The sequence below is a fragment of the Pectinophora gossypiella genome, chromosome 6 (assembly GCF_024362695.1).
Source record: "Pectinophora gossypiella chromosome 6, ilPecGoss1.1, whole genome shotgun sequence".
Lineage (NCBI taxonomy): Eukaryota > Metazoa > Arthropoda > Insecta > Lepidoptera > Gelechiidae > Pectinophora > Pectinophora gossypiella.
The window spans coordinates 14754092-14768965 of record NC_065409.1 but is presented as its reverse complement, the minus strand read 5'-3'; the positions used below and the strand labels follow the sequence as shown (position 1 = coordinate 14768965).

The 14874-nt window shown below is 39.8% G+C and overlaps 1 protein-coding gene across 10 annotated transcripts in view; it reads right to left on the bottom strand.

Annotated features, from left to right (window-relative positions):
• LOC126367741 (E3 ubiquitin-protein ligase HECW2) overlaps positions 1-14874 on the bottom strand; it is a 126607-nt gene that overhangs the window by 6104 nt on the left and 105629 nt on the right. For all 10 annotated transcript variants that reach the window (XM_050011437.1, XM_050011436.1, XM_050011438.1 and 7 more), the window contains 2 exons: positions 2691-2897; positions 2018-2284 (listed from right to left, as the gene is read on the bottom strand). In XM_050011437.1, the coding sequence (XP_049867394.1) occupies positions 2018-2284; positions 2691-2897 (474 nt within the window). The remainder of the gene's footprint in view (positions 1-2017; positions 2285-2690; positions 2898-14874) is intronic.

The window sequence follows — 14874 nt, the reverse complement described above, 5'->3', positions numbered from 1 at the left end:
AATTCCCATTATTGTATAATTATCTATTTAGTCACTTGTGAAGAAATGCAAATGTGCCTATTTTGTCTAATAGGATAACAACGTACTGGGTCATGTTATAAGCGGGAAGCGTAAACAGCATATTATACGTATATGTACCTATATACAGTAACGAACACTATAATATACACACTTTAGAACTCTGTCGCACTATTATATATCAAATAACATATTTGACATTTAGTGAGACTTACAGTTCAATTTGTCAAAAAAGTTAATGTGACATGGTACCAAAGTGTATTAATGCTCGTGACCGTAATTATGATGATGACGTAATAATTATTATAACCAATAAACATGTCACTACTAACTAGCCATGAAATTGCTGTCGTTAAAGAACTTAATATTATATTAATAATAATAAAAAATATATAAAATATATATATATATATATATATATATATATATATATATATATATATATATATATATATATATATATATATATATATATATATATATATTAATATTATTTATATATATGAGACAGCCCTCACTGAGTCAATCTGGTCCTGTGGTTCACCGGCTTGCTTCTCAAATGGGTAGCGCCAGTTCGAACCCGGTATCGGACATGCACCAATGAGTTATTAATCTATCTTCAAATTTTGCACGCAGTAATAATTTAAATTAAATAATTTTGTCGTATTGTACAACTTACAAATTACCATATTTATGCTACAAAAAACGAATGACGGACTTTCCAAGCTATGTTCCTCAAACAAAATATAGATGGCGCTGTACATATTTTTCTTCGTTTAACCTTCTATTTTTATGGACAACAGATATATGCAAACCCTTTTTATTACACCCATGCACAATTACATTTTCCACCAATTATTATTCTGATCAAAATGAGGCAAGAGTCAATAGGCCTTCTAGACTATTCTCGCCCACATCAACATCAAAATTTACCATCAGGTGAGATTATGGCCTTCTGGCAAGAATTTTTTCTTGCCAATTTTAAATTAAAAAAAAAACTGTCAGATTTATTGAAGACCTGTGTCAAGTATTGAGACGAGAATATTTTTGTTAATGATCGTTAAGAAATTAACAAAGGCTAGCACTACCTATTATCGCTCTCCGCTTGAGCATTGCACCATATCATCTCCACTGAAGCGAATCGCCTCGCCAATAACGCTTATGACAACCAACACACAATAATTTAACTATAATCGCGCCTATTTGCAATAATAACAGATAATCAGCAAATAACCGAGTTACAATCGGCATTGATTTGTATAATACTTTGTATAATTATCACAATTACGATTAAGCTGTGGTAATTTTCATACGTTATGCTTGTCGCTTCCTAGTTATGTTAGTGTCAAGCAAGGATCCCATAATTGGTATAATCTCTGTCAATGAGTAATAAAGTAAACCAACAACAAATATAACGTAGCATCACGTCTATATCCCTAAAGGGGTGTACAGTAGGTACGTTAAGCCGTTGGTCCCGGTTACTACTTACTGATGTATGTACGTAGTCGTTACATGAGTTATGTCAGGGGCCTTTGGCGGCTCAATAGTAACCCTGACACCAGGGTTGAGGAGGTTGGTAATCCACCTCGTAACTCACAAGATGGAAGAGTATACACCCATCCTCACCAGCTATGTTAAATCTCCTGTAATAGGGGGCGAGCCTAATGCCGGGCCGGGCACGAATCCTGGAAAATTCTGTTAACATACTTTGTAACGAAACCCTCATATCGCAGAATTGTCAAATCATATATCCACTTCAACATAAGCTCACGACTATATCCCATCGCAAGATGAACTAAGTACCTCTACATCACCTAGCTTTCTGTTAGACCAACGTCATAGGTGGTGAACCGTATCGCCGTCTATAAGGTCGAGCCAACTGTGTTAGTGAACTGCACTTAAGATAAATCAATAACTCATTGGTGCAAGTCCGGTACCGGAACTCCCCGATGGAGAGTGTATTCGAAACTTAAAACAATTTAAAACTTAAAGAACTCACCACTCATGATGGTTATCGACGAACGCCGACATCGGCGAGACATGGACCGTGTAGGTATCATTGGCTGAGTACTCGAACAGTCCGTAGTAAGGGTTGAATAGTTCTCTGGACAGCAGAAAGAAGAACTCTCGACTCGGCCCGCCGTAGTCCAGGCCTTCTTCTCCGTCCCAGATGACGCACAGTTTGCCCTTCTGAAGTTCCTTCTTCCCACACGACATGATGCGACGGAACGCGTCTTCTAGAAGATGCTCACGGCGAATGTGCAGTCTGGAATGGTTTGGGTAGATTTTAAGTTTTGAGGAAAGACTTTTGAAGAATATCATTTTTCTTAGTGTGATCGCTTTTCTGCACCAGCAAGTTCAGGTGTTTTATTATGACCCGGTATGGATTATGGAAGGCAAAAGTTTAGGTATATCTTGTTTAAAACAATCCTACTTTCCTTATTTCACATGAAAACCATTCTAATTCCGCCAAAGTCAAAAGACACACACACAGACATTCGTCAATTTCCTTGGAATTAAAATAAACTTTCTTGACGTACCTACTAGTAGTACGAGTAGATACTACGGTATACAATATACATCCTGGAGAAATAAAGATTCCTTTAACCATGACGGCACCAATTCCAAAATCTACGCACCTGACACGACCAAGACAAAGAAAACCAACTTACTTGAGCTTCCCTGGCCCCTGCCCATATCCTTTGCTCTCGAGTTTCCTATAGAAGGCGCGTAGTTTGGCCTCGAAGTCGCGTCGCTGCGGCGCAGGCGCACGTGTGCTTCGCGCGGCGGCCGGCGACGCGGCAGGCGACGCCGTCGTGAGACTGACCGCCCCGCAACCGCCCGCTGGCACGTAGCTCATGATCTCCTGTTCGAACAGGCTGGAAAGAGATAAAAATATTGTAAGTACACTGCTAAACCGACCAAATAATACATACAAATTAAGTACATACAAATTGGGACGGACCTGCCCCGGCTTCGCACGGGTAATAGAGCGTATTTCCACCAATTTACACAGAACATTTATAGCTTGTACACTAAAACCTTCCTCTTAAATCACTCAATCTTTTGCTGAAAATCGGAACGGGAGTTTTTGTCTTACTTACTTATTTCCTTGATGCTTAATAATGACATTATTTGTAATATTGTACGTCCGACATGGACATGCTGTTGAGACAATTTTATAAATTTTGACACCAGCATGTATACCTACACAGCTCCTCAATAAATGTTTCTTGTTTGAGTTTATCGCAAGTAGACAGACAGACTGCGGGGGAACTTTGTTTTATATATTTAGTTCATGGTAGATAATTTACATGGGCGATGAGCTGGTAGTTTAAAGATCTTTAATAGGAGGAACTCATAACGATTGAGTTTGAATTCATGTTTGGATCACAAATAATTGATATCACGTGATTTTCAGGATGTGTGTCCGGTTAAAGGCAAGCTCGCCACCTATTATTACACGGGGCTTAAACAAGGGGCACAAGCACAAGCACAAGGGGCTGGTGAGAAGTGGCTGTTTATACTACACACCTTTGCTTAATCCTTCGGGGATACACGAGTGATACCTTGTCGTCGAATAACAAAAATGAAACGCAAGCTGTCTCTAGGTACAATTATTAATGTTATTGCGTATGGCAGAAGAAAATAAAATATCCTGCGTGGGTCATATATCCAGCTTAAGATCCCCTAGCCAAGTCTCTGCCGCATCCGTCACACAATGCAGCTCGGCTATGCCACCTGGGAACCGGTGCAGAGGGTACTCGTTCACTATGTGAGATAGGGTTTGATCCGGGTGACAACACTCACAGTATGGTTCGACTTTCCATGGTTGGTCCTACATGGGTCCAGATTTTTCGTTTGGAGTCAAAGCCAGGGACCCTCCGCGTGTGATCCCGAATAAGGTCCGAATTTGTGCCGTCGAACATGTTCCACTCCAGCCAATAGGTACAATAAGTAATAGGCGCTCTGCCAACTCCCATAGGAATAAAAAGCGTGAGTTCTGTCCGTCTGTCTAGTATCTGTCTGACACTCATAAAAGTAAAACTCAATCAAAATTCATACAAGTGATATTCGTGTTTGTGGGTCGTAGAGGTGGCTATTAAGTTTCATGATTTTGTAAAAACTGAAAGTGAATGCGACCGTAGCTAGAGCGGAAATTGTGTTCGAGTTTCTGTTTCCGAAATTTTGCACAAAAAAGTCTAATTGGTGCCGTGATAATGAGGAACCTATAGCTGATGTTGTTCCGTACCTACGTAAAAGTGATTTTTGTGATATGTCCCTACTGGTATTGGAAGTACGAATCAAATGCTCAACCACTGGACCAAGATGGCCATTATGTCGTTTTCTCCTTAAACCAACACATATTATAGTAAAATAAAGTAATGTGAAATGAATGGATTTTCATTCATTTTATGATCTGTATTTCACTAAGCTCAAGACAAAGCACTATGTTTTTACTTAAATAAACTTTTTTATTATTATTATTTTACGGGTAAGGCTAAGATGGCGGACAGGAGTCCTAGTACGGCTTTAAAATATCCCACTCGCGTCAGACAGAGTACTGCGGGGCTGAAGGCAAGAGGGAAACCATTGCTCTATTTTTTCCTAGAAAATTAGCATGGAGAATGCTTCATCGGATTCCGCAACCGTTCTCCTACGACGGATTTGCTATTGGACTATTCGTCGACAGGACGATACATTCATTTCCGTTTTACCAGAGTCTTTCGTCTATGGACGTTTTGTCGTCTCATCTCTTCATACATGTACGTCACTTTTCACGACAGTTTTTTCCATATACAGAATGATCTATCGACAAGACCTATAAGTTTTTTGACTACAGATGGCAATCCAGAGATAAGCGAAATTGGCGTGGCTCTCGTGGATTTTACTAAGATTAAGGGTGGTTTAATAAACTAATCTCAGCTGAGACTGCCCTCAAGATCATGCTCAATTCTCGGTTTTTATATAAGAACTGTCACATTGACATGATCTTGAGGGCAGTCTTGAAGCTGAAATTAGTTTATTAATACAACCCTAAGACGGTAAAAAAATATAGCAAGTCAAGCCAAGTCGAGTCACTAGTCGGTTACAGACCAACATAAACGATTAAGGTTATACAAGTTTGGAGTGTGGGTATTGCTATCGATATTGAACAATTGGAAGAACGTGCAATAACACTGTATTTAGACGTTCCAGAACTATTATACTGCTTTTAGAAGGTCGTCTTGCCCACACTTAGTCTCAATATAGATTAGAAATAAAATTGTGCATGAGTTTGTTATTTTCGAAATGAAATAAAATTTATTCGCTCAATTTAATCACTGAACCATATAGCGCCTGTCTATCTATCTACTCAGCCTGTATCCACCCACTGGTGGGTATAGGCCTCCTCTATTTCACGCCATCCTTTCTGGTCCTGTGCGAGTCTTATCCATTGTTTTCCGGCATACCTCACAATGACATTGTCATCCGACCACCGGGGTGGTGTTCTGCCTCGATATCGCATACCATCCCTTGGCCACTATTCCACTATTCAGTAACAGCCTCCGTCCATCTGTTGTCTTCCCGTCTAACGTATAGCGTGAGAATATTAAATAATTTATAATTAAAGGAAAGGGGGAGGAATGTATTAACTATTCATCTTTTTTTATCGTGTGGTTTCCGACCAAGTAGTTAATGCCATTTGCAGCAAATCTACAATAAGTCAGGTCAAAAAAAAATCTACCTATCGTGTGGGTTGCGAGGTGGATTACCAACCACAGCAACCGTGGTGTTTACTATTTATACAAAATCTTGTCTGTTGAGAAAAGGGACGGGACAACACGAAAATAAAATAAAGAGTCATAATAACATAAGTTCACGACTCTATCCCAATTGGGGCAGTCACAGGTACTTCCATCGCAAGATGAACTAAGTACCGTCACTTCACCAAGCCTTTTTTGGACAACGTGACAGGTGGAAGAAGCCTATGTTTAAAAATGGAGTTTTACGGGGTTGAAATAATTCAGGGTTTTATGAATGGTTTACCAACCCCATCAACCCTGGTGTCAGGGCCACGTCACAACCAAGACGATAAGAAGAAGACGGGATTGGAATAAAGATAATACTTCTACTTAACCCTAAGACGTATATCCCTGGTGAATTGTAGTTGTGTGAACTTGTGTCTTCTAAATAAATCGTGCTTCCACCATATATATTGTTTACGAGTGCACTGCTATAGAGGTAAGACATCATAGATTTCGAGATACTTAAATTAAAGAAAAAAAAAAACACTTTTAATTATTCACCTAATCCACAAAACTGACACACTAACAATGTTTAATTACACAATTAGTCAAAACGAGATTAGTGTGTGAAAGTCGGCGAGCTTACTAGAGCGTGCGCTATTAAAGTTAAAATACTTAACGTGCGGTGCGCCCGCGCAGACCATGTGAAATATACTAATTGACTAACACTCATCAATTTAAATGTACAATCTGAGAAATCTCAGGCATGTAATCAGATGATGAATGGGATGCAAGATGAACACTGATTTGTAGGAGGAAGTTTAATATAAGTGGTAGGTGTAAATAGAAAAAAAAGATAGGACAACATACAACATGGACAGAAGTAGGACCCGGTGGTGTAATGGTTAACACGCTCGTCCCGGCTAGACAAGAGCTGCGCGTTCAAGTACAGTCATGAGCGATTTAATGTACCCACTTTAGGACTCTGTCGCACTAACATATTTTACATCTACTGAGACTTACAGTTCAATTTGTCAAAAATTTTAATGTGACATGGTACCAAAGTGTATACATATTAATGCTCGTGACCGTACCGTCCGAAACAGATTATTTTCCGATTTAAATTTTCTCTTTGTGAGTTTCCCTAAGCAGTAATGCTATAAAAACAAAAATCATTACAAAATTCCATGTATAATTTTGATAAGGTTTTTTATGTAAGTGTGTTGCCAATTGAATAAAAAAAAAATGAGTTGAGTTTGAGTAACTGACCATTGATGAATGAATATAAATCTGAGCAACATATTGAAGTGAATATTGGCTTGAAGGTAATACTGGAAATCCTGAATCCGCCTCTGCGTACTACTAACGTGGGAGGTTTAGGACACGATTCACGCCTTTAGTTTTGTAATAGAAATACTAAAATAACGCTAAAATCCATTTTATATCGATCAAGCTTGCTCAATACTTATGCAACTTGGGGCAGAGCTTTCCTTGAAATGATCTTGGACCATTCTCGGGCTAAATGCCCAGGAGGGGCAATGAACTAAAGATTATATCCAAAAAGAGGAGTACAACGCCCCACATTAGACAGAGACAAAATGTAACTCTAGGCTAGGCCGGGTAATCGATTTAGCCGAGTCGAGATTTAGAGTTGCCACGCCTCTCAAAAGTTCGAATTTCGGTAATTAGTGTAATAATTTCATTTGGGGTTCTGGACCAGAATTACCGAGTATATGCTGCGCACGCAGCGATCACTCGATAAAACCCGATCCGTGTTATTTATAGTGTTTGATTTTTTTGTAGATTTATCATCGGTACGATTGTGGAGTGTGTTTTTGGAGGCTTAATATGTTACGGTTGTAGATAGTTTGATCAATAGAAGGATAGACAGTGTAACTTTACATTGTCTTAATGTTTAGTAGTCTGTTTCAAGTAAAAAAGATTTGCTTGGAAAACTTAGTACTTTTTTAAATGAATGCCTAGCAAGTACGCTTATCTATAGACTAAGGTAACCTAGCTAGATTTAGATAGAGCTCCGTTCTCCGTGTGTTGTGACGAGCTTATATCGCACAGTCCCCGCGGCACGGGTTTAATTATATCGAGGGCTTCGAACGACGCTTATCCGCGACAGCTGCGTCTATTAGTGAAGTCCGTGCCGCCTGTGCTGATCTATGAACCACATCGTCCTAAATTATCTATCACGTACCCAATCCATCTCAATTGCCAAATCGTCTATCCAAAGGGCTTTGACTCGAACCAATTTCTCAGAAGAACCAACTAATTCACCGAATGGTTACTCTAGCTTTAGCAACTGTAGACAAAACAAATCGACATTTTCGGCGCTATATTTTACTTGCAACTACGTATTCGCCGAATCGGCAGCATTGGCCACACGTCCCATTGTATCAACACTATGCTCAATATAGTCAGGCAGTTTTAACGTTTGACCTACTTACTGTTCCGTCTATAAATACACATACATACATACATAAGATCACGCCCTATATCCCGTTGGGGTAGGCAGACACCGCGTTCTATAACTTCTCGTTATAATGTTGTTTCAAATGGTAGAAAAGTGTTTGTAAGTTATGATTCTCAGGAGAATTAAGATGTTTGGTTGATGAGGTCGATGAGCTAAGAAATGTAGAGATGAAACAAACTAATACGTGTACAAAGTAGACACACCTTACTAAAGCGCTCAAAATGCTTTCAGTCAACTTCAGAACTTATGTCGAGTAGTTTTAAGTTGCAACTTTTGTTGTTTTTTTTTGACGTGACTTATTGTAGATTTGCCGCAGATGGCATTAACTACTACCAGACAAACGAGGAGCGCTGAAGGCTCTCACCCGATACAATTCCTTCGGACAGTATATTACGTCCTTCGGACGCCGATTCTTTTCAGTACCGTCCCTAAGCGGGATGTATTCGGAAGCCGCAACTACCAGGGGGTTTGGGTAAGCTGCAACTACTGCATAGAACTAGTATACTACATTTATTTTATATTGCTGATATGTTTTTTTTTAATAGTATCAGTAGAGATTAGGCCGATCAATTCTGCGTAACACCGAAAAACCTTCGCGAACCGACTCCGGCGTTATTATATAAGACATTAAATTTGACGCGTGCCTAATGCGGTTCAAATTCTATGCATTGTTATGGCCACTTTGTCGTATCGATCGCGATTTGAATGACAAAGACATAATTGAGGAAACGTTACGATTGCATTAGTTGCGTGCGCGCAAGGTCGAGACGTCGACCTGGGATTGGCTGTTATTGGTTCGGGTGTCTGGAAGGATTTATTATTGTATTGTTTTATCGATGAACAATAAACAGTAGAATGCTAGTTTGGCATACCTTTATTGTATTTAGGGTCAGATTCGTTAGGTCAATGTGAAATCTTTGATATTGGAAGTGTCACATCTGAACTTGGGATGTTTATTTAGGGTTGCCAGTCTAATCAAATTCCTGATTTTATGACAAACTTAATAACTGTATGTAAACAAACCGTTCGCAGATTTTGATTTTGGATTTCGGCCAGAGATGCTATGTTGCTCTCCACAGTAGAGGTATTCTCTACAACTTTTTTTACATGACATTGATTTTCATTATCATCAATCAGCCCGCATCATACCACTGCTGGGTATAACTCCTCCGTTCTGCACCACCCTCTCCGGTCTTTTTCGAACATATGATATACTGCGCTAGATTTGCATATGACATCTGTTTGGCGCATATACCATTCACTAATGAGTGGAGGGTTTTCACCCGGCGTTTTCTACAACCGTACACCTTGGACTTCCTTGTAATACACTTCAAAAATATCCACCTTAAACCCATACACTCACGACACAAAAAAAACATATTTTCACCCATAAATAACGTCGGGTTCATCGTCATTTCGCCGAGAGGAAGGCTAAAGAATTGAGTTTTATAACTGAACACTCGCCAAAGGGCAATATTTACGGCAACTTGTAATTATGGCATCTGGATCGGTTGCTCGACATTCCTGCGCAGGCGCAGGGCGGCCTAAGGCGGGCTCATTACCGTGATTAGGTACTACGACAAGGGGTATTATATTTTTTAATTTCATCCAAAAATTTTGGATTGTTTCCGTTGTCTGGAGCTGGTGGTACCTATTGGTGGTGGTATTGTGGAGAAATTTTGAAGTTTAAACAGGCATGTGAATATGGTATATGTGACAGGTAGAATTTGAATAAGGTTAATGGTATAGAGGAAAGTGATACGAAACAGAGGACCTCGAGATGATGGACCTCAAGAGTGATAGGTTCTCGTGACGAACTCCAGCTAAATATCCGCAACGTGATAAAATTTTGTCAAGGACATTTCATCGATTCTGACGATATAATCAAGTCGTTTTGTCGACTGGTGCTAATGTGTGAACCCAAGTAAATTATGTATTTCTGTCAAAATACGAACAAAATTCCATGACACGCATGTTAGAGAAAAAACTAACTTATCGATTTCGACATAATTTATTGAATCGATCGATAATTTTATGACGTTGTGCATGTTAGCCCTGCTGATTCTTGGGTAAGGTACCTATAATCATACCCCGTACACTCCAAATATCCAAAATATAATTCTTAACGCCTACACGCGTACACGTAAGTACGAGCGAGACAAACAGTTCGCGCGCTCCCCCTCACCCCTTAGCGGCTTATAGCCGTTTAAAACTAAACTAAGACCCAGAGGGGGTGAGGTCGGGCCCGCTGCTAATTGGTGCGGGGGAGTTACCGTTCTACGCGTAGTATAACTATTAATTCTTGTTATAATGCACATTGTGAATATGAATATATGACGATCCGGATTTCTTACCAAAAACACATGTCCGGTTTTGAAGGTACCAACAGCTGATCAACCTTAATCGCTTTCAACAGACACGTAGAAGTAGACTACAAGCATAAACTATTAAAAATACTCCGTTACACAATACACATGTAAGTAAATCATCGACCAGCGCCCAATGGCTGTACCATGCCATCAACCAAGTCATCAAGCAGCTGTGACGATGAGTTATGTGCGCCGGCGGCGCCCGCGCAGCCGCGGTGAAAGTTCTAACCGCTGCTGGTACTGGACAGTGTCACAGTACACGGAGAACGGTGGGACATCTCCGAAGAAATGTGGATGCCTCAGTCAATGAAGGCAGTTGTGATTTATTTTTATCCTACTGCTATTGCTTGCTTACTTTTTTTTGCAAGGTATAACAATATTTTATGTTTTTTTTAAAGAACGTCTTGGACCTTGTGCCGAGGTTTTTCTTGCAGCTTCTTTTCCTCGGCTATACAGGTTGTGAGAAGCTGCAGTAGCTTTAGGCGGATGAGACGTTCGTTATGTAAAAATTGATGATTCAAAGTGTAACTGATACCTACTGAATAAATGTAGTTTTGAATTTGAAAGCTTTCATCGATGGAAAACCAGAGTTCAGTATCGTTGTATGGAGATGGCATACTGTTCAGACTGTACTATGACAAAGTCCCTATGCTTAGCTTTATCTTTATACCCCCTTTTAGGGAGTAAATGTCCATAGTAATTGTGTAGTAGTTGCTACTAAATAACATTTTATACTTGCCTTACTTAGATAGTATTAAATTATGAGCGTTACCGTTGAAACGATGAAAATAAGGCTGGCTTAATGTATATGTTCCTTAGATGTAAAATTGAAGTACCTAGATGTTAATTTACTTCCGTACATAATTGGCTAGTTTCCTAGGTCAAAGATAAATTATGAAAATCTGATTAGTAAATAAAGCTATATATATATAGTCCTCCTTGTCGTATCCGACAACGGCGACCTCAGTCTCTTCTCTCGTGCGCTCGAATGTGACTGGCAAAGCCAAACTTTGATGAAAAAATACCTAAATTTCTTTAAATGAACAATAGATTTGACTAGTGCCGACGGCCGTAAAAAATACTACAATTAACACAGAGAAACTACTATGTCCAATAAACAATTTGTAATGGCCATTCTTCTGCTCAATCTTTGATAACTTACCTAAACAAACCAACTTCTAACCTTATAACTTTTTAATCTTCGCATATACAGGGTGACGATCCGGTGGTGCAATGGTTCACACACTCGTCCCGGCTTGACAGTACTTGCGGGTTTAAATTCTGTCCGAGTCAGTCTTTTTCGATTTCATTTTGTCTTTGAGAGTTTCCTTAATCACGGGTGAGGTCTAAAAAAAACAAATCCCAAATCTTTTAAATCTTAACTAATAAAATTAACCCGATCTAACCTTTTGGGGCTAATCGATTCCTATTTCATTGGCTGTCTACCTGAATGTCTTTTGCTATGTCACGGGACGTCATCGCGACCATCAGATAACGCGGCACTCCTGCGCGGTGCGCCTGCGCACCTGTTGTACCCGCGGGCCATGCTAGGGTTACCAGATTATAAAATACGATATGTTTAGTTAGCTATTACAAGTTCATTTATGATCATGCCTAGAGGATAAGTTTTGGAAGTATTGTTTATGGGAGGGGGTGATGGTGGGGTAATATAGATCGTTTGGTGATAGAATGGTTTGTGAAATGGACTTGTTTGGTTGGTATTAGAACTAGAATGAATATTTGAATTGAAGGATAGCCCTAAAGAAACCAAGATAGATTTGTCTTGCATGAACTCACGGCTATATCCGAATTGGGACGTCCACCGCAAAATGAACTAAGTACCCACACTTCGCCGAGCATTTTTTTCTGTTAGACCAACCTGATAGCCGTCGAGCCAGCTGTATTAGTGAAAACTGACCTCAATATAAATGAATAACTCATTGGTGCAAGTCCGGTACTCGAGGTCCGGTATCAGTAAGAAAAATATTATACTCACAAATAAAACACGAGTGAAGTGACCAGTTAAGACAATACCTTCCTAACTTAACAACATTGCCAACGCCACCAAACCCTAACAGCAATATGCCAAGCTTATAAAATTAAAAATCGAAATACATATCTCGAACATTTCTCCAACTGCAGCCGTTTGGAACGAACACCTGGCCGAGACGTGAGGCGCGCGCGCAGCCCGCGGCGGCGACTTGCGCACGCGCGCCTCCGAGGGAATGCCGCTGCCCGTTGCCGGCCAGTCATTAACTTTTGGGGATCCATGATATATGTGTAGGATGTGCCGCGTGCTCATGTAATGACCGTCTAGTATTAAGTGTATTATAACATTGGTGTCACGTTTCTGAACGCTCGAGGGTCTGGTGGCGCGATACACGTTCGGAAAGTTGAAGGTCATAACAGGTGGAATTTTTGGAGGTGTGAGAAGAGCTTACGTGGGGCGAATTAAAGAAAACGTCGTATCTTAAAAGGTAACTACTACTAATCAAACTTAGGCTGGTATTAATAAACTAATCTCAGCTGAGACTGAACATCCTGACTGCCTGAGATTAACAATTAAAAATCATCTCTGAAACTTTAAGAATAACTCGTTCGCTATTAACATATTTCCTTTATTTTTTTACCCAACTGCGGCGAAACAAAAAGGTGGGTTATGTGTCTGACCGCTATGTTTCGCTTTATTAAAATGTGTTTCTGCTCACAATTCGACTTTTATGTACGCACCAAAAATATTCCCTCCCGTTAACGTCCAAACGCGAATTTACCGCATTTATTTTAAAACCGATGAAACCATAAATCGTCTTGTTGGAGATACTTATTTGTATCTGCTCGCAATAAGTACCGGATAATTTAAACGCAAGTCTAAATTGGTTTACATTTGCAGTAAATCAGTCTTTGTTTTCAAACAAACGAATTTATATTTTAGGAAGTAATTTTAACTTACATTAGGCACGTTTAGTTTCGATTTCTTCGGAGGTCGACTTCGGTCGAGTCAATGTCGGGAGAATGGAATAAATTCGACATTTTGTTTTTGAAACATTGTATTGTTACCTTATAACATAGAATAAGGAATAATACTACGTATAGAGCGGCGACTCTCCGCTCCCCACCAGCGGCTGAGCTAGGTTTACCTCACCCCCTCGGTCTTACTTTAGTCTTCAATCATATCGGCGTCAGATGTCACACACACAGATGCGCGTGCACGATAACATCAATGTTTCTGTGTAAAACGAGGTGTTTTGTATGAAGTGTTCGGGGTGTACTTAAAGGTATTTATGGAAAAGTAATGTTGCTTGACCGTCAAAATGTAAAGTAGGTACTTTAGGAAGACTACTGGGCCAGAATATTGTGACCAATTCACATCAATCATCAGGGGTACATCCAACGAAAGATGAACTAAATACCCACACCTCACCGAGCTTTCTGTTTGACCAACGTGATAAGTGGTGAGCCGTATCGCCGTCTGATCGAGCCAACTGCGTTATTGAAAACTGCATGCTCTTTGACATCATAAAACAATACTGAGGATGCTCTGAATACTTAGTCAAGGAGTTAAACACATATCTCTATAAACTTAAATATCTCTGACTAACCCAGTTGGGACATATTGCGTTTTTCTACAGGTATAGTGCTGTACCATTGTATTGGGACAATCAGAGGCCCAACGTGTCAATATTTGAAACGTTCTCGGAAGTAACTCGATACTTTCCAATTCCTAGCAGGCAGGGGCCATAGATTCAATAACAATTATAGGCTAAACGCTATCATATGTCATTGCACTTTAAGTTTTTTTGGACTGTTGTTTGAACTTGGATATATTTTGTTTCTAAAGGTGGGGCCTTAGCCAAGCTGCTAACGACTATAACAATACTTTACCTCTCTTGCTTCCTACACATTCATCTATCGTTTCATACACGCCGGTTCAGAGTTGACCGTTCTACATCTTTTCTATGGACATCCCCAATTTGGTCAATATATGTACGTCCTTCTCGGTCTTCCCTAATATATTTTTCATGTTATTTAAATTAAGTAAATAAAACACAATCACTTTCTGAGATTGTCCTTTGTTTGGTAAGGACTTTGCAGGGTTGTATCACCTGATGGTTTGAAAAAGTAAGATGATTCCGTGTTTCGGACACGTTAAGCCGTTGGTCCCGGCTTTTAGCCGTAAAAAACACCTTCACCAACCCGCAGTGGAGTAGCGTGTGGTGGAATATGCTCCATACCCCCTCCGGTTGATTGAGGGGACGCCTGTGCCCCGCAGCTGTTT